Source organism: Phaethon aethereus, assembly GCF_964289735.1.
Source record: "Phaethon aethereus genome assembly, chromosome: 4".
Lineage (NCBI taxonomy): Eukaryota > Metazoa > Chordata > Aves > Phaethontiformes > Phaethontidae > Phaethon > Phaethon aethereus.
The window spans coordinates 18,086,621-18,111,092 of record NC_138578.1 but is presented as its reverse complement, the minus strand read 5'-3'; the positions used below and the strand labels follow the sequence as shown (position 1 = coordinate 18,111,092).

The 24,472-nt window shown below is 39.6% G+C and overlaps 1 protein-coding gene across 3 annotated transcripts in view; it reads left to right on the top strand.

The window, feature by feature from the left end:
- Nucleotides 1-24,472, top strand: part of LRBA (LPS responsive beige-like anchor protein) — a gene marked incomplete at its 3' end in the record, with an annotated part of 428,602 nt that overhangs the window by 94,682 nt on the left and 309,448 nt on the right. For all 3 annotated transcript variants that reach the window (XM_081999652.1, XM_081999651.1, XM_081999650.1), the window contains 3 exons: nt 14,500-14,633; nt 23,387-23,465; nt 23,732-23,865. In XM_081999652.1, the coding sequence (XP_081855778.1) occupies nt 14,500-14,633; nt 23,387-23,465; nt 23,732-23,865 (347 nt within the window). The remainder of the gene's footprint in view (nt 1-14,499; nt 14,634-23,386; nt 23,466-23,731; nt 23,866-24,472) is intronic.

Below are 24,472 nucleotides of genomic sequence, written 5' to 3'. Positions count from 1 at the left end.
GGATTGAAAACAATGGAGTAATCATCTTGGTGTCCTTCTACCTATAGAATGCTCCCATATTCATTTTTGAAAATTTGTCTGTGTTCTGCCTTGTGGTGCTAATGGCCTACAAATCTTTCAGTTTTCATTCAGTAGCTATATCCCTAAGCTGTTAATTTGCTTTGTTATAATAGCTTTTAAAATTTTGTTTAATTTTAATAAATATCTGCCTTAATACTCAGGTCACAGAATCATACAGAATCATTAAGGTTGGAAAAGACCTTTAAGATCATCAAGTCCAACTGTTAACCCCACACCACCATGCCCACTAAACCATGTCCCAAAGTGCCACGTCTGCACGTTTTTTGAACGCTTCCAGAGATGGCGACTCCACCAGCTCCCTGGGCAGCTTGTTTCAATGTTTGACCACTCTCAGCAAAGAAAATTTTCCTAATATCTAGTCTAAACCTCCCCTGCTGCAGCTTGAGGCCGTTTCGTCGTCTTCTATCCTTAGTTACTTGGGAGAAGAACCAACATCCACCTTGCCACAACCCCCTTTCAGGTAGTTGTAGAGAGCGATAAGGTCTCCCCTCAGCCTCCTCTTCTCCAGACAGAACAACCTCAGTTCCCTCAGCCGCTCCTCATAAGACTTGTGCTCCAGACCCCTCACCAGCTTTGTTGCTCTTCTCTGGACATGCTTAAGCACCTCAGCATCCTTCTTGTAGTGAGGGACTCAAAACTGAACACAGGATTCGAGGTGCGGCCTCACCAGTGCCGAGTACAGGGGTACAATCACTTCCCTACTCCTGCTGGCCACACTATTTCTGATGCAGGCCAGGATGCTGTTGGCCACCTTGGCCACCTGGGCACACTGCCGGCTCCTGTTCAGCCAGCTGTCAACCAGCACCCCCAGGTCCTTTTCCGCTGAGCAGCTCTCCAGCCACTCCTCCCCAAGCCTGTAGCGTTGCATGGGGTTGTTGTGGCCGAAGTGCAGGACCCGGCACTTGGCCTTATTAAACCTCATACAGTTGGCCTCTGCCCATCGATCCAGCCTGTCCAGATCCCTCTGCAGAGCCCTTCTACCCTCCAGCAGATCAACACTCCCACCCAGCTTGGTGTTATCTGCAAACTTACTGAGGGAGCACTCAATTCCCTCATCCAGATCATCAATAAAGATATTGAATAAGACCGGCCCCAGAACCGAGCCCTGGGGAACACTGCTTGTGACCGGCCGCCAGCCGGATTTAACGCCGTTCACCACAACTCTCTAGGCTCGGCCATCCAGCCAGTTCCTCACCCAGCGAAGAGTAAACCCGTCTAAGCCACGAGCCGCCCGTTTCTCCAGGAGAATGCTGTGGGAGACGCTGTCAAAAGCTTTACTAAAGCCCAGGTAGACAACATCCACAGCCTTTCCCTCATCCACCTAGACGTGTCACCTGATCATAGAAGGAGATCAAGTTGGTCAAGCAGGACCTGCCTTTCATGAACCCATGCTGGCTGGGCCTGATCCCTTGGTTGTCCTGCACATGCCCTGTGAGTGCCCTCAAGATGAACCTCTCCATAATCTTCCCCAGTACTGAGGTCAGGCTGACAGGCCTGTAGTTCCCCAAATCCTCCTTCTGGCCCTTGTAGATGGGTGTCATACTGGCAAACCTCCAGTTGTCTGGGACCTCCCCTGTTAACCAGGATTGCTGGTAAATGATAGAGAGTGGCTTGGCAAGCTCCTCTGCCAGCTCTCTCAGTACTCTTGGGTGGATCCCATCAGGCCCCGTGGACTTGCGGGTGTCCAGGTGGTGTAGCAGCTCACTGACTGCTTCCTCCTGGGTTATGTGGAGTTTATTCTGCTCTCCATTCCTGTCTTCCAGCTCAGGGGGCTGAATACCCTGAGGATACTTGGTCTGGCTATTAAAGACTGAGGCAAAGAAGACATTAAGTATCTGAGTCTTTTCCTCATCCTTTGTGACAATGTTCCCCCCCCCATCCAATAAAGGATGCAGTGGATTTAAAGTGGGGCATTCCTGCTTTGTTTTTCTTTCATGTCCCTTTTGATTGAAGTCTCTCTTTCCTGATAATAATTTCAGTGTCCCCTACATCTCAGTCTCGTTAGCCCCTTATCTTTTCCCAAGTATAGTAGACCACATTGTCTTTTACATTGTCTTACTGACTTTTACCTTTCCAGGATCCCCCAAAGCAACAAAGAAAACGAAGAACAAAAGAAACTATCCCATAATACTTGCATTTCTGCTTCTAGAAAAGAGTTAGTCATATCCAGAAATCCTGCAGTCAGTCTGATGCAAGGGGTCCCTTGTTACCATACCAGTATCTGATCCTCTTCTTATTCCTGAACTTCCTCAAGCTCTGATGTCTTTGCAGTCTATGGCTCCCTTGCTCAAACCAGCAAACTGAGGTGACCCAAGAAAGGAGGGCAGCTCTGCCAGGGGTATGGATGCAGCTGTCACAACATGTCTTCTCAGCTCGGATTGCCATGTCACCTGTGGGGAAGAGGTGGTGGTGGTTGTCTGGCCTGATTAGACACAGATGGTGTATGCTGGCATTTGGCCTCCTTGCTCTTGTCTCAAAGTAAATATTGTGTTCTGCTTGTGATGCTAAACAGGAGGACTTGTTTGGGGAGCAGTAGGAGGATGGAGGTGGAGGGAGAAAATTGGGAGAAGAGGGACACTGAATTCAAACTTGTCATGCTTCTCTCCCTGCTGCTGCCCAAGTGCTTTTCACACTTCCTCATTATGGCCTATCATTGCTCTTTACAGAAGTGGGCAGCTGATGTGAAATAGCATAGTGTTTTAGTCTGTGACTAATGTTTTTCCTCAGGAAATTCTTAATGTTCGTTGCTGAGTGGTAGAGATTTGAACCACAAAATAATATTTGTCTGGAGATCTGGTACAGAAGTGCATGTTGCATTTAGGAATTATTTTTTAGCTTTTGCTAAAACTCAACGTTTTTGTTGCCTGTGCAAATCTGATTTTGAATTGGTGTAAAGCAGGTTAACTAGACAGGAAGGAATTGGGCACTTGCAGTGCTGCTATTTGGCATAGGTAGATTACGCCTACAAAACCGTCTTATCAGAGCAAACTGCGATTTAATTTCATAACATGTACGCTAACGAAATACTGGGCATTGGTAGCAGCCCTTCAGTCACTTGCAATTCTGTGTTTTTTTCTGTATAGTTACAAAGTCACTCAAATAGGAAAAAAAAAACCCCAACTGAAGTTGCAGAATGTTTAGTAAAGCAAATCACTGAAAAGTTGAACTACTTGCTGTTTTGCCCTTTTACTTTTCCAGTGCTGCACTGTCCCAGATGGACTCTTCTCCCCTTTTCCTACCTCTGAAGTACTAGCCATTTGTAACCACATCTTTCAACATTCTCTCACTTATCCTTGAGACATAATTACTATATGAAATACCGAAAAGAAGCTAGTCTGCTGAAGGAATACATACAGAGGAGTGAAAGGCGTGCATGGACTGAAGCAGTAGACAGCACCATGCTTGTGAATGGAAGAGCAGAGGGCAAGGGGGTTTGTAGGTGTTTATGACTGATCCACAGTGATACCTTGTGGGTATTAGTTTCCTGTGACTGTGTGTGTAGTGGGTGAGGAAAAGGTCATGAACTAGTATAAAATATTTTGTCCTTCAGCAGTTGCACGTGACCTTGGTATGTCAGTGGCTCTGTGTTTTTAGGTGGCTTAATTTTTCATTTCCTTCCTTTTGTGGGTATGTCAGGTAGACAAAAGTGTGCTTAACGATGTAGAAGTCTTACCTCTAGACAATTATCATATGATAATGACAGGCACAATCTTGCATCTATGGTAAATACGTTGATCTATAAGGCATGTTGCTAACAAGCTAATAAATCAGTTAATCAAAAAGACAGAATAACTGTGTATATGAAACATTTATATTTAAAATTATATAGGTGGGAAAGTTTCATGGCCACTTGAAGGTGACTGTATCTTTATATAGTGCCACTATGCTTAAAATACAAGTTTATGCTCTGAAATGACAGCTAGTGACAACGTAAAGGAATTGTACCAGGGAAAGAAAAACCTTTTTACAAGAAACTGTAGTAGAGTTGGAAATAGCTCTGCTCTCTGGGGTAGACAAAAATACTAAGGTACATTGGGCATTGGGAGAGTTTGTTAAAACAGGCTTTGGGATGCTCTCTTGTTTTCTGTGTCTGCTTTACTTTAATATATGGTTTGATGGCAAACACAAGTCTGTGAGTTAACTTTTTTTTTTTCTTTTTAAAGACACTTTTTAGAAGTTGTTCCCATGTAGTAGTTTACCAGTGAGGTATCTCTGGGAATTTCAAAGAGTCTCTCTGATCCTGCATTTATCTCAGGAATGCTGGGTCAGAAATCAAAACTCTCCTCATATCTTAAGGATTATCAACTTCCCAGCCATAGCTGGAGAGTATACAGTAACAGCTATGTGAGTGAAACCTTACTGAAAGGCTGCCAGGTTGCAAGCCTTTGCAAACAGCTAGGTGTATGTGCTCATTCCCATGCCAAAAATCTTCCCCTTATCTTATGTGAAGATGCAATCTTGTGATTAGTGGGTGCCAAGGGTTTATCATGATAAAAGTTCAAGACTTGCATTGGCTTTTTCCCAAGATCCACAGGGACATGAATTAGTGTTACAATTTCAGTGTGTCCTAAATCAGGAGTTTTCTTATTTAGTAGTAATCTTGTAGGAAAAACTGGGGGGTGGGGGGGGGCGGCTACTAATGTAAGCAAATTTAAATAAAACAGAAATAAAAATAACCAAAGCTTAGAGTAAAAAAAAGAGATGACATTTCTGTTCAGTTGGTCTAATAAAACCTGTAACCTATCACTTGCCATTTTTACTGTGCAGTTTAAAATAACATCTTCGTCTCTCCTGCCTTCTAGTGCTCTTTGTGGAAGCATTCAGTGTTATTATGGGAAGCTGATGCTGAGGGTTCAGAGGAATATAGGCTCTTAAATCATGGTCTTGTGCCATAGAGCTTAAATCTGTAGCTAAGCTGTAACTTACAGAACAGATATGTTAATAAGCTTGTTTATCTTTTTTGGAACATTGTCTCTTAAGCTGCTTAGTTTGGCTCAGCCTATGTTTGTACATTTGTCAGTCAGTGGCGTGCATGTGCCTTTGTAATGGTTGGTTGTGGTATTTCAGTTAAATTTAATCAAAGTCCTCTTTCTTCTTTTATGTGGAATGAGTATATTTTAGGTGTCATTGATTTGAGCCTCAAATGTAAAAAGAATAAACTCGTCATTGACAAGATTAAGTCTATTACGTACAGGTAGAGACACAATATGAGAATGGGGGATTTGTAGATCAAGGTGCATATGCTGTGATGAGAAGCTCAGCTCTTTTGGCCACCAACAATTTGCATTCTGCAGGGGCCGAAGAGGCAAACCATTTGAAGTTGTCTCCCTGCCAAGCTGATTTTAAAGTTCTCTTACAAAATTGATTGTATTCTTTCTATCATCAATTCTCATTCCACCCTCCCCGCCTCGATCTCTCATGGTTTTGAGAGTCTCTTATTCTTCCTTTCTCGTTGGGTATTTCAAAGGGGACATAAGAGAATGGGTATTAGCTACAGGCAGCAGAGCCCATAGAATGATACTGACGTGGCAGACTGCTTTCCTGGCTGAGCTAAAAACAAGTCCCATCCTCTTTACTGGTCTTTTGCTCATTGCATAGGAGCCCTGCAGTGGGCATCTTTCTGGTAGTCTGGAACAAGACTAACTTCTTTTGGTTTTGAATTAAAACCATTATCCCATAGGGAAACAGACAAACTGTCACCTGTGTTGCTGTACAGTGCTAAAAAATGGAATGCTAAGAATTAAATCTGTACAAATTCCAGTATGCCAAGAGTAATTAGAGCTCATTTAAGTATTTTTAAATTATAGTGAGGTCATCAGTTTGGCCTGGCCCATGTTGTATTAGGAATATTTGACTCGCACCCAGGGAAAATTTGTAACATAAATATATTTAAATTAATTGCAGACTTGCCAACTTAAAAAAAAAAAAAAATTCAGGAAAATGTACTCAAAGTTTAGGTGATATTTATGGATATTTTGTATCTTTATATTGAAACAGAAGAATCAGTGCTCTGAAATCAAGAAAGCTTTCAATAAGTAAATCCTTATAGAATTTGGCAGAATAGATCATTATTGTGCAAGCCTTTGTCTGTGATGGAAGTCGGTGTTCAGCTCAGTGGTCTGTGCTCATTCAGCAGTGAATAATTGTCTGCAACACGAAGGCTTCTTACACTTCAATATAATTGGGACTAATAACACACTGACCTTCTGGCTAAGATGTATTTATGGTGGCTAGTTCTCACTATGCCTGACCTACGTTTATCAGTTCATGTGCTGTAAATTCCTACTTTAAACCTTATATACTTGATTTTAAATTAAAAAAGGCAAACATCTAATACATTCATGTAAATGAGGCAACTAAACTATCATTTTTACCACAGTGCTTGAGGTCTGCTTGAAATACACTTTAAGAATATTTTTTGTGCAATTTTTCTAGTTTATTTTATTTCTCCTGTATGTGAATATTATGATAGAGGCTGTTACAATATACAAACGTAACCCAAAACTATAGAGTTAATTGAAATGGTGTGATAATGTGAATGTTAAGGAGTAAAATGTATTGACAGTTTTCTTCCATATGACACGTCTCTACTCATGTGTGAGGTTGCTTAATGTACGTTGTTATTCTGATGAAATGAATGCATGATTAGATGTTTAAAAAAATACATTATTTTTGTAGATCTAAAGAAATATACTATAAGGCCACTTGTGAACAAAATATTCATCAATATGTGAGCAATATTTAACTTCTTAAGAAATGCTTATCAGTTTAGCTACAAACCAGGACTGTCTTAGTTTTAAAGAGTACACAGATAAGTGCCCTATTACTTGAGGTAAGTTGAAGGCACATTAATTTTTAAGATGCTTCTCTGAGAAATGTACCTGATTTAATAATGTGCTAAACACTTCATGTTTTCCACATAGTTTATTTACAATATGTAATCTTGATTTTTCCTCTGTTTCATACATTCTTTCTGCCAGTTGCATTCATTTTATTTCTATTAGAATTTAAATAATCTTTTAAAAGAAGAATACAAAGGAGCATTGATGGATAATGGCAAATATTTCAGTTTGAACATAGTTGCATTTCCACCTAAATATTCAGAGAAGATATCATACTACTACACAAAGAACAAAAAAAGTAGGAATTTCAGAATGTAAATAAACAAATATGACCAATGTTTATGCTTCTAATATCTCAATTTGCTTTCCAGTATGTGGTAAATATGAATCTGTATGTTACTGACATTAGTACTTTCATACCTTGAAGAAGGCCTGGAAATGGAATCTCCTAAAACAAATCCTGCAACTGTAACATTGGTCAGTTGCGCTGTTGAAAGGGAAGACCTACATAGTAGTAAGCATAATATTACAAATAATGCAGCAAGGTGTAGCTATAACATAATTATGTTTTGGTTTGTGGTTCTTGAATTATTTTATGGAATTTTTTTTTTTTTTTTCCATCAGAAGGTCATGGCAACTGACCAGAAGACAGAGAGAAAGTACAGTCAGGGTTTGGGGTTTCTTAACATCACGTTTTTGGACAATATCCAGTGTCTTTTGGCAGTGTGCTTCAGATTGGCATAGCTTTCAGAAGGGACAGAAGGGACGTTCTTTCCTCACCAGAAATACTATTTATTTTATTTTGCTGAAAAAATCTTAATCATTTCAGTTGATCAAGATCACTATCTAAAATAAATTCTTTTGAGAACTATTCTGAGGATAGAAAACAGCTTTATGGTGAGTTGTTCAAAGCCTCTGTTTTCTTCTAAGGTTCAAATTTTGTAATGTGAAGCAGCAATTTCTCCAGCCCCTATACTGTTGCCTTTTATCTTGCTGAATAGTTATGGAGCACAGCAGAAGTCTTTGGCTGTGGTGCATCGTGAACACTCTGAATCCTTAAGCAAGCTTGTAACAGAGGGGACCAGGATCTAACATGACCTTTAAATACAGGAATTATCATAGATTTTATTAAGTAGATTTTTTTTTTTTTTTTGCCTTTTTTTTAGCTGAAAGCCAAAACTGTTTCTTTTTAGTGGGATATGATAAACAACCAAATTTTCTCAGAAAATATTGTGAGGGTCAATGTCTCTTGCTCAAGGCACGTGGTGACCGTGTCTGGAATACACATGTGCACACCCATGTCTACTGTTTATAAGGCAGCATACATTCTTCTGCATTTCGAAGTCTGAAACCTGTATTTATTAACTTTTATTCCTTGAATCAAAGCAGAAGGAATGATGTTGGCTAATTAAAAAAAAAAAAAAAAAAGCTGCTAGCAGCTCTACTTTGCAGCTGTGTATTAATGCCGTATTCCTGGTGCTAGTAATCTTCCTTAAATTGAATGCCATTGCTACATCCTAAAATTATAAGGGAAGTGTTAGAATATAATTCCTTTTTGATGTGCTTCATGGAAATTAAAGTTACTGAAGATGAGAGTAGCAGCTTATATTCCCAAAGTTCTACAAATTTGAAGGTGAGAAGGTATACAAAAAATTTTAAAAGACAAGAGGGACTACTCTGGACATCTACTGCTGTCTGTCGCAGGCCAGGAAAAAAAAAGGTCTAATTCCTTTTCTTGAATGCACCTCTCCTTGGGTAGCTATAGAGAGTCTGGCAACTTGCTGAAACTACTCCCTCAGTGCAACTACACTTAAGCATGCTGAGGGTCAGTAGAAGTTTACAGGAAGGAATGATAATATATAGTGTTGTGTCAGAAACAGCACAGAAAATGGAAGACTGTTGTAGCTGGGGTTTCTTTTGTTTCTACTTATTGTCAGCTGCAGATGAGCAGTGTTAAGGTAACAGCGTCATCTGCACAAGGCTTCCTTGCTCTCTTGCAGATCCAGAACTGTTACTTGCACTGTGCGGAGCTTCTTGTTAGTAGTGCTAAAAATTACGCCTGTTCCAAAATTCTTTCTTGATCCTTCCAGCATGTTCATTTCTGTATTTTCATCTGAAAGGGGGTAGTTCTAATATATAAAATTAGTCGAAGTTCAGCCATTTATATATGATTTTTTTTTAAGGTGTGGGTCTGGCTTGCCCTTTACATCTTAAAATACCACCTGTTTCATAGTTCCTGGGACTCTTAGTGGAGTCAGGAAAGTAGGATCTGTAGCGTTCATAGGCATTCAGAGGACCCAGCCAGTCTGATTTGATGTTTTGAGAAAATTTAGATTGACTTTAAGCCCTGGAAAACTTCTCTAGAAAATTTGTGTTTACCCTCAAGGTAGTTTGTTTTTTTCCAATTTAAAATGACTTACATGAATTACATGTTTTGAACAGACACTACCTATATGTGCACAATTGCCACCTACATTGGACCAAAATTTGTCACTAAACATTCTCCTATATCACCTTTCATGCAATATAATCATGTGTGAGTATTAGTTAGCAGCAAATGGACAATAAGTTTGTCTATGGGACAGCAATGTGCCCTGTTGACCGAGGGCCAGTGGTATCCTGGGGTGCATTAAGAAGAGTGTGACCAGCAGGTTGAGAGAGGTTATCCTCCCCCTCTACTCTGCACTGGTGAGGCCTCATCTGGAGTACTGTGTCCAGTTCTGGGCTCCCTGGTTCAAGGGAGACAGAGAACTTTTAGAGAGAGTACATGAGGACTTCTGGAGGTTGATGATTAAGGGACTCGAACATCTCTTGTATGAGGAAAAGCTGAGAGACCTGGGGCTGTTTGGTCTGGAGAAGAGAAGGCTGAGAGGGGACCCTATCAATGTCTATAAAATCTGAAGGGTGACTGTCAGGAGGATGGAGCCAGTCTCTTTTCAGTAGTGCCCAGTGATAGGACAAGGGGCAATGGGCATAAACTGCAGCACAGGAAGTTCCACCTCAACATGAGGAAAAACTGCTTTACTGTGAGGATGACAGAGCACTGGAACAGGCTGCCCAGAGAGGTTGTGGAGTGTCCTTCTCTGGAGACCTTCAAAACCCAACTAGACGTGTTCCTGTGCAACCTGCCCTAGGTGATCCTGCCTTGGCAGGGGGGTTGGACCAGATGATCTTCAGAGGTCCCTTCCAAACAAGAAGTAAGAGTACAAGGATCTTGTTAGGTCAAGCAGGGACAAAATTAGAAAGGCAAAAGCCCAGCTAGAGCTCAGTCTGGCCACAGTCGTAAAGGATAATAAAAAATGTTTTTACAAATATATTAACAACAAAAGAGAGGCAAGGAGAATCTCCATCCCCTACTGGATATGGCAGGGAACATTGTCTCCAAGGACGAGGACAAGGCTGAGGTACTTAATGCCTTCTTTGCCTCAGTCTTTAATAGCCAGTCCAGGTATCCACAGGATATTCAGCACCCTGAGCTGGAAGATGGGGATGGAGAGCACAATGTACTCCTCATAATCCAGGAGGAAGCAGTCAAGGACATGCTAAACCACCTGGACACCCACAAGTCTATGGGGCCTGATGAGATCCACCCAAGAGTACTGAGAGAGCTGGCAGAGGAGCTTGCCAAACCACTCTCCATCATGTATCAGCAGTCCTGGTTAACAGGGGAGGTCCCGGAAGACTGGAGGCTTGCCAATGTGACGCCCGTCTACAAGAAAGGCCGGAAGGAGGATTTGGGGAACTACAGGCCTGTCAGCCTGACCTCTGTACCGGGGAAGATTATGGAGCGGTTGGTCTTGAGAGAGTGCTCACAGGGCATGTGCAGGACAACCAAGGGATCAGGCCCAGCCAGCATGGGTTCATGAAAGGCAGGTCCTGCTTGACCAACCTGATCTCCTTCTATGACCAGGTGACCCGCCTAGTGGATGAGGGAAAGACTGTGGACGTTGTCTACCTGGACTTTAGTAAAGCCTTTGACAGCGTCTCCCACGCATTCTCCTGGAGAAACGGGCGGCTCGTGGCTTAGATGGGTTTACTCTTCGCTGGGTGAGGAACTGGCTGGATGGCCGAGCCCAGAGAGTTGTGGTGAACGGCGTTAAATCCGGCTGGCGGCCGGTCACAAGCAGTGTTCCCCAGGGCTCGGTTCTGGGGCCGGTCTTATTCAATATCTTTATTGATGATCTGGATGAGGGAATTGAGTGCTCCCTCAGTAAGTTTGCAGATGACACCAAGTTGGGTGGGAGTGTTGATCTGCTGGAGGGTAGGAGGGCTCTGCAGAGGGATCTGGACAGGCTGGATCGATGGGCAGAGGCCAACTGTATGAGGTTTAATAAGGCCAAGTGCCGGGTCCTGCACTTTGGCCACAACAACCCCATGCAACGCTACAGGCTTGGGGAGGAGTGGCTGGAGAGCAGCCCAGCGGAAAGGCACCTGGGGGTGCTGGTTGACAGCATGAGCCGGCAGTGTGCCCAGGTGGCCAAGGTGGCCAACAGCGTCCTGGCCTGTATCAGAAATAGTGTGGCCAGCAGGAGTAGGGAAGTGATTGTACCCCTGTACTTGGCACTGGTGAGGCCGCACCTCGAATACTGTGTTCAGTTTTGGGCCCCTCACTACAAGAAGGATTTTGAGGTGCTGGAGCGTGTCCAGAGAAGGGCAACGAAGCTGGTGAGGGGTCTGGAGCACAAGTCTTATGAGGAGCGGCTGAGGGAACTGGGGTTGTTTAGTCTGGAGAAGAGGAGGCTGAGGGGAGACCTTATCACTCTCTACAACTACCTGAAAGGGGGTTGTGGCGACGAGGGTGTTGATCTCTTCTCCCAAGTAACTAGCGATAGGACAAGAGGAAATGGCCTCAAGTTGCGCCAGGGGAGGTTTAGATTGGATATGAGGAAAAATTTCTTCACTGAGAGGGTGGTCAGGCATTGAAACAGGCTGCCCAGAGAGGTGGTGGAGTCGCCATCTCTGGAAGTGTTCAAAAAACGTGTGGATGTGGCGCTTCAGGACATGGTTTAGGGGACATGGTGGTGCTGGATTAATGGTTGGACTTGATGGTCTTAAAGGTCCTTTCCAACCTAGTGATTTTGTGATTCTGTGAAACCCTACCGTTCTGTGATTCTGTGAATTCTGTAACTTAGTGGTTGCGCTTCCAGCTCATGCACTGAGATCTCAATGACTCCACATGAATACACATGTATTTGTAATATTTCTGTACAGTTTGGGTTTATATTAAATTAAATATTGATCAGTATTCCTTGAATTGGGTAGCTATTCAGTAGGAACTTAAAATCTGTGAAGGAACATACCTGGGCCTCAGTGCTGGACAGTGAATGCTGGAGAAATTTCCAAAAGTTTACTATGTGTTGGTGCATCTTTGTCGTGGTTTAGCCCCAGCTGGCAACTAAGCCCCACGCAGCCGCTCGCTCACTCCCCCACGGTGGGACGGGGGAGAGAATCGGAAGAGTAAAAGTGAGGAAACCCATGGTCTAAGATAAAGACAGTTTAATAGGTAAAGCGAAAGCCGCGCACACAAGCAAAGTAAGACAAAGAATCCATTCACCACTCCCCATGGGCAGGCAGGCAGGTGTTCAGCCATCTCCAGGGAAGCAGGGCTCCGTCACTCGTAATGGTTTCTTGGGAAGACAGACGCCATAACTCCGAACGTCCCTCCACCCCTTCCTTCTTCTTCGTCCCAGCTTTATATACTGAGCATGACGTTATATGGTATGGAATATCTCTTTGGCCAGCCTGGGTCAGCTGTCCCAGCTGTGTCCCCTCCCAGCTTCCCGTGCACCCCAAGCCTGCTCGCTGCAGGCCAGCATGAGAAGCTGGACTGTCCTTGACTACTTATCAACAACTCAAAACATCAGCACATTATCAACATTTTCTCATCCCAAATCCAAAACATAGCCTCACGCTAGCTTCTGTGAAGAAAATTAACTCTACCCTGGCTGAAACCAGGACAATCTTGTACTCAGTAAACTTGTATTAATTTCCCAGCCGCTTCCAGGTATTTTAATGTTATAGAACAGTAGTTAACAGTTTCCAGGCAGTGAATGTCACAGAACCTTGAGCAACAGATCCCCTTCTTATACCTGGGTGATGCAAAATTAATTGATAATGTAGAAGACAGTCCAAATATCTGATTAAATTTTTTTTAGTGCATTTTTCATATTTCAGGGGAACTGACATGAACATACGATCAAAATTCATGGTTTAGGCACAACATCTTGACTTGGGGCTCAGGTGTTGTTGCTTCTATTTTTTTAGTGTATAGTTAACATTAGCAGTCACCCTTATAATGATATGACATGTACTGCCTCCAAGTAAGGTGCCTGCCTACTCCTGCCATTAAGGAGGGTTGATTTAATCAGTAATGTGGTCTAGCTTTTTTGACATCCTTTGGACTGAAGAAGGGAGTCAAATATAGTCCTTTTTTTCCATTCTAGGAAGAACTATTTTAGAAATACTTGGCATAACTTCTTTGGTTGTTATTATCACACCTGAATTTTGGGTCAAGTTTCTAAGTTACTTTATTTAGAAAATGAATATTTTAAAGCTATTAAGGGAATACTTTCAGTGTGTAGTTATAGTACTGTCAACAAAAGATGTCATTAAATAAATTGAATGTTGAAGACTTTCGGCTTACAGTTAACACCAGGTAATTAAAAGTAAGCGCTGCTGTGGGAGTGCATTATATATCAGCTGTACTCTTTACCTCATTAGCTGGGTTTTTGCATGTTTATGGAGCTAACTTGCAATTAAAAATGCCTTTAACGTATGCTTAACAAGGTCTTTTAGGTATTCGGGATAAAGTACTACGTTTTAATTGTAATTGGCGTAGCATAAATAGATGTCTTGGTAACATGTGAGATAAATCTCCATGCCTAACTTGTCACTTTGCATCTTCTCCTCTTGTGTAATCTTTAATGCTGACTATAAGGCCTGACATTTAACTATACAAGTGGAGATGGCGATTCTCTCTCCAACTCCAAAGAATGTTTTGATTTGTTACATAAGGAAAACTTGATTGACAAGGTATACTCAAATTCATGCCTTAGCCATATTTTTAAGATGTGTGAATGTTTGTATGTGCATGCGGATATGTGTTAGGATGTTTTTAGCTAGTGTATCCTTCTTCAGTTAGTCTTCTGTTCTGCATTAGAATTCCAGAGGTAGTATACTGTCAAGGCAACCTTCAGTATTGCTAGTTTATCTTAATGAATACTGTGGTATCTTTTGTAAAAGATTTTGCCTGAAGCTTAAAACCAAATCTTAGGGAAACTAAGGTGAAAAGTAAGACATACTTGAGGGTCACTTACCCTGCTGATCTTCTAACTGCCTGCTTGTTTGTCAGGGATTTTGTGGAAGTGGGTGAGATATTAAAGTGTACCATAAAAACTAAACAAGGGTGAAGTGTCCTTTAGGTTAAGGTAGGTTGCCAAAGATGGTGGGGAAAAACAAACAGGGAAGGAACGGTACTTTTGCAGGACATAGAAGTGTATGTGCCAGGTGTGTAAACAAGGACTGTGATGTGTGAACCTTCATACAGTATTATTTACTACCTTTTTTCTTTACCTAGGAGTGTTGTCGTACCCCCAAAGAAATCATCCATTTCCTCTTCTACAGCTGCTGTGGGTATTCCTACAAATGCTGTCAGTGTGGTTTCTTCTTTAGATTCGGCCCAAGCCCTGGATTTGTCAGGAGAATCTCCTGGTGAGTAAGGGATTACATATGAACAAGTTTTTGTTCGGTGTTTTTTGTTATGTGAAGGTGAGAAGTTTTTCAATAGTTATCCATATCTCAAAACACTGTAGATGAGAAAAACTGTTTTTCAGACATTAAGTCATTAGTTGCCTTCCATTGTAATACTGGTTAGTGTACATATATATTATTTGTCTTGCTTATACTAAGAATATTGATACTTACTGCTTGTTTTATTTTCTTAGGGGAAAATGTGCCAATAATCTGGGAATATGGTGTTTTACACTTTTTGTTTTTTTTAAACTATTGGAGTGTATGTGGTATAACATGTCCTAAATTATCAAGACAGAAAAAAAAAAACCTTTGAGACCTTCGTGTCCTCCATGCTACTTTGTCTATATCTTTGTCATATGCCCCCATGTACCAGCTTGTAGGCCTGCATTCGGTATCCGTCTGTCTAACAAAGAGCAGCATCAGGTACTTTACAGGAAAATAGACATGACTTTAGGTTAAACTGGGCCAGTTGTCAGTGACATTATATGGGTTCCTGAATATAAGAATTCATCCTTTTTGATGTTTTCTGAGAGTTTATCCCCCAGACCATTTTATTATCCCAGTTTTGATGCTGTAGCTACACAAATGTAAAAAATAACCTGTTTATAAATAACTAATTTTTTTTAAAATAGTGTTGTATTAAAAAGAAAAAAAGCTTTGCTGAACTTTTTGGAGGTTCTCCTTTTGTCTTCATCTAGCGGAACAAATGCAAATGTCTGACAAGTTTTTGTCATAATTTCAAGATTCCTCATAGTTTTCTGTAAAGGAGGTATACTATATTAACTCCTATTTAGTATAAATATGGTATGTTCTAAAGACTAATTTTTGTTACAGATTTTTCGTTATGTAAAATATAAGCTTATTTATAAACTGTAGAGTATTTGTCCAAGGGTATATGTGTTAATGCTAAGTAGGACTGAAAATCGTATACAAGTGTTTCCAATAGCTTTAGCCTGAGGTCAAATTCAGTGTTGATGCTGAACTAATAGCTTTGGACAGTTTTTTCAGTGGGGACAAAATTGAGTAGGTTGTTTATAAGCAAGTGGTCCTTTGAAGCCTTAGTCTCTCTGGTCATTCTGTATGAGATAAATGATGTTTAACCTTATATGCTGTGTCAAAGGCATGCTTTTCTACTTAGCCATGTTTAAGTCACAAGGCTGTGTAGGATCTCATAATTGTTTGTGCCCATGAAGTTTAACATCAAGACTTAACACTGATTTGCATCTTAATCAAGGAAATCTCAATCTATGCCTGATTATTGGTGTTTCTTTTCAATGTTTGAGTTTCTTGCTTCCTGTTTTTATAAACTTACATCTAAATTGCAAAGGAATTCCTGAAGGAAAAAATAATCTGTTGTCATGTCCTGTAGTACTTGTGTGTCTGGAAGATATTTGTTGCCATCTTCATCCATTGCATTTCTTGGGAAAATCAAAAAGGTTTTGTTCCAGCCATGATAAAAGAAAAGATAAGCTATTGAAATCTAGTATGTTCTTGTTCTTTGCAAAAGGGAGAATCCATTTTGTCACTGAAATTGCAGGAGGTAGCTCTATACTAGTCCAGGAGTAATGTTTGGACTAGGAAAATTAGCTGTCTTTGAAAATGTCACAGTTCTTTGGGGGAGATTGGCTCTGAGCAGCTAATCTGTTTTTAAAATAATAAAACCTTGCCTACATTGAAACTGTTTAAAATAATTGCTAATTTGTTAACTTCTTACTGGTTTATGCAGGTTAGATGTGGGCTTAGTTATTACAATTTCTGAAGTCAGTATTCACTTTTCATAGAAACAAAACAGCTGAACATTGATTTTCAGATTTAGTCAATCTTTTAAGAACTTATAGAAGGAAAAAAAAAAAAGTGCTCCTGTGCCTGTAGAATGTATAAGAATTCCAGACAGTAAACAATACTTATGTAGTTTGTAACTGTGTGACTTCCAGCATGTCTGGGAGTTTTGGCAAAAATTGGACATGTAATCAGAACTGATACGCATAAAAAGAAACTAATCAGGATTAAAAATAGTAGACATGTTTAGACTGGCGATCTAATTAATTAAAAGAAAAAGTAAAGGGATAAATGAAATCATGTCTTAAATAGATTAAAACGTGAGACTGTTTCTTTTTTTTCCCAGTAAAATAATGGCATGGAAACAAAAATTTTGCAGAGTTGAAGTGGTTTACACTTACATTGCTTATGTAAATTGCTCACATTTAAGTTTGAAATGAAGTTATGTATACGGCCTTTAACTCTTTTATTTGAGGATACAGGTAGCAATGAGGGAGCTTCCTGTAAAACCAAAATATAATATATATAATTTTCCTCTGAGTTCAAATCACGTGTTCTTTCACTAATTTTTATTTTCATGCAGCATAGAATCAGTGCATCATTCTCATTTGTTTCAGCTAACGTTTATTGTAAGTCTGTTTACTTTTATAATTAAGAAAAAAAATAATTAAATCCTTTTTAAAAAAGTGCTGAGACAGGGGCTTATGTAGTGAATATACATTTTGGGCTTTTTCATATTTTGTGATGGCTTTTTATTAAAACATTATTGCTACCTTTAAAAATACATTTCAGCTGTTTTTTCTAAAAAGTTTTTTTTAGTGTTTGATATATTTGTTTGATATGTTTTAAAAATGGATTAAGCAAATATGAGCCTTAATATAACAACATATAATGCTTTACTGTGGAGACTTGAGTTGATTTACTCCAAAACAGACGTGAAAGGGAGATACAGACATTGAAATGGGATTAAACAGCAAGTGATAATGTTTTAGTTGTAATGTGTACATAAGCGTAATTTGGGAATAAGTTATATATAGTATGTGAGCATTCTCCACCTGTAGATGTGATGTCAATATTGCTTGGTCAAGGTAGGATCTGTGTTGAAATATTAGTCAGTCCTTTGGTTCCAGATCCCTCCGTTGCCATTTGCATGTGCTCAGAATTCATCAGCCTCCTTCCCAATATTTTTTCATGAACTTTGCATCTTGCCCATAGCTCAAGGTCTGTCAGTATCTCAGATATTTGACCCTTAAGATTGTCCTAAGCTCATATCAAGTGGATGTGACATGTCCTGGCCTACCGAATACAAAGTGTTGACAAGTTGGAAAGATAACCATCTAAGTTCACTCTGTCCCTCTGATACTTCGAAAGAGCGTGAAAACATGTTTTAGCCTCAGACTGCCTGGGCTTTTTGCAGGAGAAGTTTCTCTACCTTTACTCATTCAAGCTGCAGACTATTTGGCAGCACAAAAAGCCCTTCCTGAATACAAATGTGCCCCTTGTGGTCTAAACTTGCCTGTCAGTATGTTGCTGATGGCTGGTATATGGGTTGCTGGTCTGCTGGAATCGCTACTCCAGTTGTTGAAAGATCTTGGAAGTGAATGGAGAAAATAAAGCCCCTTCGTGGCCCATGCTGAGCCCGTCATTTCTCTCTTATGGAGGGTGGTATTGAGCAAAAGAGCGTATTTACTAGTAATAATCCGAGGAGGAGGAATTTACTTGAGTTCTGCCTTCTTGGATTTGCTCATAGGTTTAATGTGAGATTTGATGCAGAGAATTTACATGTGCTGTGTCCAGGAAGGACTATTGGAAAGGCAGGACTAATGTTTGGATAGGCAGGACCTCGTGGAGTTGTCTGAGCTATTGTAAATATGCTAACAGGATGCTTGTACTTTTGTTTGTCACTTATTTTTTCCTTTTAAATGTTTCAATTACAGTTGTAATGATCTGAAGTGGTGTGAACTTTTTTGAACTGTCTTTCAGTTTGCACTCCCGCTGTTTTCTCCGGTGCTCTGAGTTTCTCTGTTTATGTACCTGAAAGATTTCACATGTGTTTTATTAGTGCTTCACTCGAAAGAACGCAATTTTGAGGCTTTCACTATTAAGTTTGCAAATGGTTGCTCAAATGTAAAGAGGGAGTATGAAAAGTCTGTAGGAAGTAGGAGTGAATTCCATCGTGTCCTTACTGACACTGAGTGTAGGAAACACTGAGAAGTTCCACTCAATTTCTATTGCCTGCCTCCTCCCCCTCTTACTTAAGTTGTTTCATTTGTTTTGCCTCTGAGCCACGCAGAGTTGCCAGCAGGATTTCTGCTTCTCCTGAACAGAGATGTGGGCTGTTCCCCAAAGCGTGAAGTCATAAACAAGGCCATGTCAAAGGCTGAGGTGAAAAAGGAGGTGGATGCTTGGAAGAAAAGAAACCTGGGAATAAGCAGTAACGGGAGATAAAAAAAGAGTCATGACTCTTGAATTCTAGTCCTACATATAGGAAAATGTAAATTTTCTCCTGCAGTTGGCTTGTTTTGCAAAGAATGGTATTCATTGATTTTCAAACGTAGGTGAAAATAACCTTGAAGTCTTGCAATAAAATAAGTTAGTGGGAGACAAGCTAAAGTAAGAAAAATGAATGTCAGGTGAGATACCATCAATGCAGAGGTAGTTTAAGAAATTCAATGGATTATAGTAACTATTTCAAAGAGAATTCCAACTTTACAGTGACAGTCGTTGAAGGCTAGTTACCAAAGCAGAATGACACTTTTAAAATTCTCAAATGCTAATGATATGCAATGGAAACTGTTTAATACTATTTCAGTACAAAAACTGTTTTAAAGCAACTTCTCTTTAGAGAGTGCACCATTGTTTCATAAAATCTGTTTTGGTTTAACCTACAGATGTGTTTATGTAACAGATCCCTTATATTAGCTTGTAAAACCTTTCATTGTAGTCTTGCATTGTACACTTCCAGCCCCGGAAGTGTATTTTTGAATGAGCTCATTATTTTACCAGATACTCCTTTCATAAAGGGCATCAGTGTATTTATGTATGGTAGGTCTGTTGTACAAAATTAAGAGCTATGGTTATTTAATTCAACTCTCTGTTTTTTTACCTCATCTCCATCCTCTCAGAGTAAAGTATATCATGCACTTTGTATTGCCAAGCATACTTTGTAAGTGTATGTGCAAAAGCATAAGGGTCTTGCACAAGGAGTTTCTCTAACATTATTTTATTGCTAGAGATATTATTTGTTTAGACCCTCAGGGACCTTGAATAAACAATAAGGTTTCACTGTAAGGGTGCTAGACAGATGATCTATTTGCATTTTCTTTTATGTTCTTGCAAATGTCTGTAAAACTGTCAGTTTGAAGGAGCCAGTTTATCAGTGAAAGGATAAGGAAGAGATAAGTCAGTTTAGTTCCACATGTTTGAAGTAGCTACTGCACTTACCCACATGTGTGTTGTGGATGAAAATATGCTGCTGATGTATTTTCATTTTTTTACTCAAGGCATAAAAAATAGTAGAATAAAAAGCCGGTTCTGAGTTAAAGTCAAAAAGTACTTCCACAAAACAAAATTTGAATGCAAAAATCACTATGCCTAATCCTATCTAAAAAAAACCCCTGAAATTCTCAGCTGTGATAAATCTGAGATTCACCTCTTTTAGTGAAATATATCTGAGTTTGGAATGCAGACTTAAGTGATGATAAGCATGAATAAATTCAGGCCATAAATATCCTTACATAATCTTCAAAAAGAGTATCAGTTTACGTAGGTGCCTGCCTTATGCTGTTGTCAAATTCAAATTATCGGTGATTTTTCTGTTATGTCTATATTTAAAAGTTGATTTTAACTTAAAACTTTCATAGAGTTTTACATTTATACCTAATCTGTTATGCAGAATGTGTTTTGATTTCCAGAAGAAAAAAAATCATGTCCTATCTGTGTTGCTGGTGATTTGCTTTAGCTCTCACCTAACAATTTTTACCAGTGCCATTGGGTCTAAAAACAGAAAACCGAACCAAACAACCAACCCATCAAAATAAAACAAACAAAAACCCCAGGTTACCCCGGAATGAGTGTATGTCTCTCTATTATCCTTGTGATGGCTGTTATGCCCTTTCATTGTCCTTGCAGATGTTTCCCTTGAATTTTTTTCTAATTTTTCGTTCAGTTATTTTGATTGTGGCCTAAATATTGCATGGAACTATTTTAGTCTCATTTAATTGTAAAACTCATGCTACCGTATGCTCATGTTAAGGTCTTATTTTTTACTGATAAACTGTTCCTTGATTTTGCTATGCGTTTAATATGGTGGGATTTTATTTGTATATACTTTCGATTTTCAGACACACCCAATAATTAGTGGATTACTTGTCACAGATTTTATGTGTAGTAAGAAACATGCAAGTATTTCTATAACAAGACATTCTTCACATGCGATCTGCATGTTGAGAAGACTTTCTTATTTTGAAGGCTTTGGATGCCATTTCAGTTTTGCATTCTGTTGAACTACCGAGATCAATGTGCTGATTTCCCCTTACGGATGGTGTATGAATACTTTCAGCATCCCAATACGAATAGGGATGTTGGGCTTCAGAGAGAAACCTGGGAATTCTAGTGAAATTATTTAAATATAAATGTTATAATGAAAATTACTTTGAAGTCTTAATCCAACAGGCAACATATTGTGCATACTTCAGTATGAACGTATGTGTGTTAAAAAAAAGTTTCCCACAAACAGCTAGAGCCTTTGGAACTGCTGAATCATGTGGCTTGTTGCCTTCTGTGGCCTTTGTTTTGTTTTTCTCTGCAGGAGTCTCTGTTCTAATTTTCAGCACGCCATTCGACTGCTTTTCCTTTGGGAATACCCAAAGGTATTTTTGGTGGTTCGACTATGTAAAACTAAATCTTAAAGAAATGGAATTATATCTATGAAAAATATTGAAAATATTTACAGAGTCTAGCCATCACCACTGAAATTTTCAGAAATATATCTTTGATTTGCCTCTATTAGATAAATTATTTAGGAAACAATGCCCAGAAGATTTGTATTCCACCTTGCTTACAGCTAGTGCTTTGTGCCCCCCTTTCTTGTCCTGCTTTTTGTATGACCCACTCAAAATTTCTTTCTGACCCCGTCATCCCATACAAAAGTCAAAATAGGAGCTTCGTGTTGAATTTATGAAAAGCGTAAGGGAATCACATTCACAAAGGTATCTTCTACCTATGAAGAAAGAAAAAGAAATAAGAGCAAAACTTTTCACCATTTTGACGCAGTAGTTTAATTTATTAGTTCCTGTGAAGCAAGACTAGAGAAAAACATCTTCCCTAGATAGAAAAAACAAAACCACCCTCCTGCCCTCCCCGCAGCATTTCTGGGGGGAAGCTCTATATGCCAGTGTTTTGGAGCATAAGTTTGAAATTTGACAGGAGAAATAAACTTAGTTTATCAGGGATGTGTCTTTGCCATCTTTTTACAAATCTATTCCACTTCAGTCAAGTAGAAAGACTTTGAAAACTTGCAGTTGACACATTTTGGTAGACGATTTCAAGGTCTTCACAACTGATTTCCAGACAGGTTGCATTTAACTGAGGTCATTCCAGAGTAGGTGGGATGATCAGGTATTTTTCTATAGTTATAGTTCTGAGAAGGGTCACGTCTTTGCTAAGGTAGATGTGAGAACTGAAATGATTAAACTCTTTCTTTCATCCTTTTTACCCGTTTTTTTTCTTCCCCCCCCCTTTCCAGCAGTATAAGAATCTGAAACTGGCGAGGTGAGAGGAAAGAGGATAGGACAGGGCCTAAGGCTGGAAAGAGATAGGATTGCAGATGGACTACAAGCAGTCATGCTCTTGGGAAATGCACAGAAATCTGTCTGCTAAGATTCATTCCTCTCTATAGTTTGGAATGCAATGCAAGATTTGTGAGTCACCATTCCCATCCTGGCAGCAAATATCTGTGAAATCTCTGGCTGTCTTGCTTACCCCCTCTTCATCACTGCTAATACCAATCCATACTGCAGTATGGAGGTTGTATTTCTCTTTATATACTGAACAGCAGAATTTAGTATTTACAGATTCCTACTCTGCTGATGAGAGCCATGTAGCGTCAATTTGACATAACACAATTGCATTTTTTTTGTAAGCGTAGGCTACGTAAATGACCCAGTCTTCCCTATCAACCTTTGAATAATTGATGGTGGCAAAGTTAATAACTCATAAATGAGGTTATACTACTGCCATCATGCTAATGATGCTGGCAGTGCAATGGAGAATTTTATCACAGCTATCTTTGTCACAGTCCCAATGTTGCAAAAGTTTAAGCCAGGCTGTTCAAAATACCCACTTATTTTGTACTCTGCTTTATTTTGACATAAATATGTTTTAAACAGAACAAAAAAACCTAAAGGTTTTCTGTGCAAGTTACTTGAAATTGGATGAACATTTCCTGTAACCTAAAGAGATGCTTTAAAATATTACCATTTGGCTTTATATTAGTATGCATTAGTTATTTTAGTATATATTCGTGCACTACAGGAGTATTAAGTGTAAGACATTATTTGTATTCACTGCTTAATGTTGTAAGTGTTCTTAAATTTGTTCAGAGAGAACCATGACTTAAGGCCAGAAGGGATCACTGCAGTCTAGTCTGACTTCCTTCACAAAGCAAACTGCAAGGCTTCCTTGAATTACTTTCTATTTGTGCTAGAGCAAAATTTGAAAAGCTTGCCATGGCATACCTGATAAATATGAATGTACGTAAATAGGAGTCTCATGGCAAAAAAAGTTTGAGGTACAAATAAGTGAAAGGGTTTACCTACTCCTCATATGCACTTGAAAACCATGGTTTCTCAGGGGTTGAGTTTCTGGTCCAGTTGTGTAACCTCTAGCATGTTTTCTTGCATAATTTGTTTATTTATTATTTTCTCTTGTAGGAAAAGGATCATCCAATTCAAAATTGCCATCGGTCCCTACAGTTTCTTCAGTGCCTGAGGATTCTGCTTCAAATATGAGGTAACTTCTTCAACAGAATATCTGAACAGCTGTGCTGTAGCTCACATCTTTGATATTACAGTTGATATTCTGATTCCACATCACTTAAAAACATTGTTTTGCTGATGTTCAATACCTAATGAAGGTTTGGTAAAATCTGAGTATCAGATTATTGATTCCTTCTTACACACGTATATCACTTAAACATTGCCAAAAACTATACTCCTTTAAACAGGATTTCAGCAACTTTCTTCTTTTTTTGTTAATCACGTATATCTCCCCCCTAGTATTACAGACAGGCTTGAACATGCTTTGGAAAAAACCGCCCCACTTCTGAGAGAGATTTTTGTGGATTTTGCTCCCTTTCTTTCTCGGACTCTTTTGGGCAGCCATGGGCAGGAGTTGCTGATAGAAGGTACAAGTAAGTTTCCATTTAAAAAAAGTTGGTTTGTTTTTTGGTTTTTGCCTTTTTTTTAATGTGCTTTTTCTTACCTTGTAGACTCAAAATTTCTGCATTTTTTTTCTGCTGGCTCTGCCCTAGAAGCTTGCTTCCTTCCTTCTCACACAGTGCTGTCCACTGGGTTTCACTGCCTCCTGTTCTTTCTGTCTTTAGTCCTCTGAGGTCACTGTCATTGCCTCCTCATCTTTGCCATCTCTGCTACCTCTTTACCTCCATCTCATCTCATAGTTTCCTATAGCTCATTATGTGGGACCAACTACTGTTCTCTCTTCCTTAGTTTTCCAACTCTTCCACGGAATTGTCCCACAGAAGCTGGTGTACAAAATGTGTTTTGTGAGCCTTAAAAAGAAAACTTGGTGTCAGGGTCAACACTTTGACACAAAGTAAAGTATAGAGTATAGTGTAGAAAGTAAGTACAAAGACCTTGCATTTTTACTGTGATATTGTAACAGAAGGCTTCTTGGAAACTGTATCAGCAGAGCATGTTATGGTTGATCTCTTGTGTATGAATCTGCTTCTGTCTTTTTGGTTTCTAATTGGAAGGCAGTCACACAGGTAAGAGGGAAAC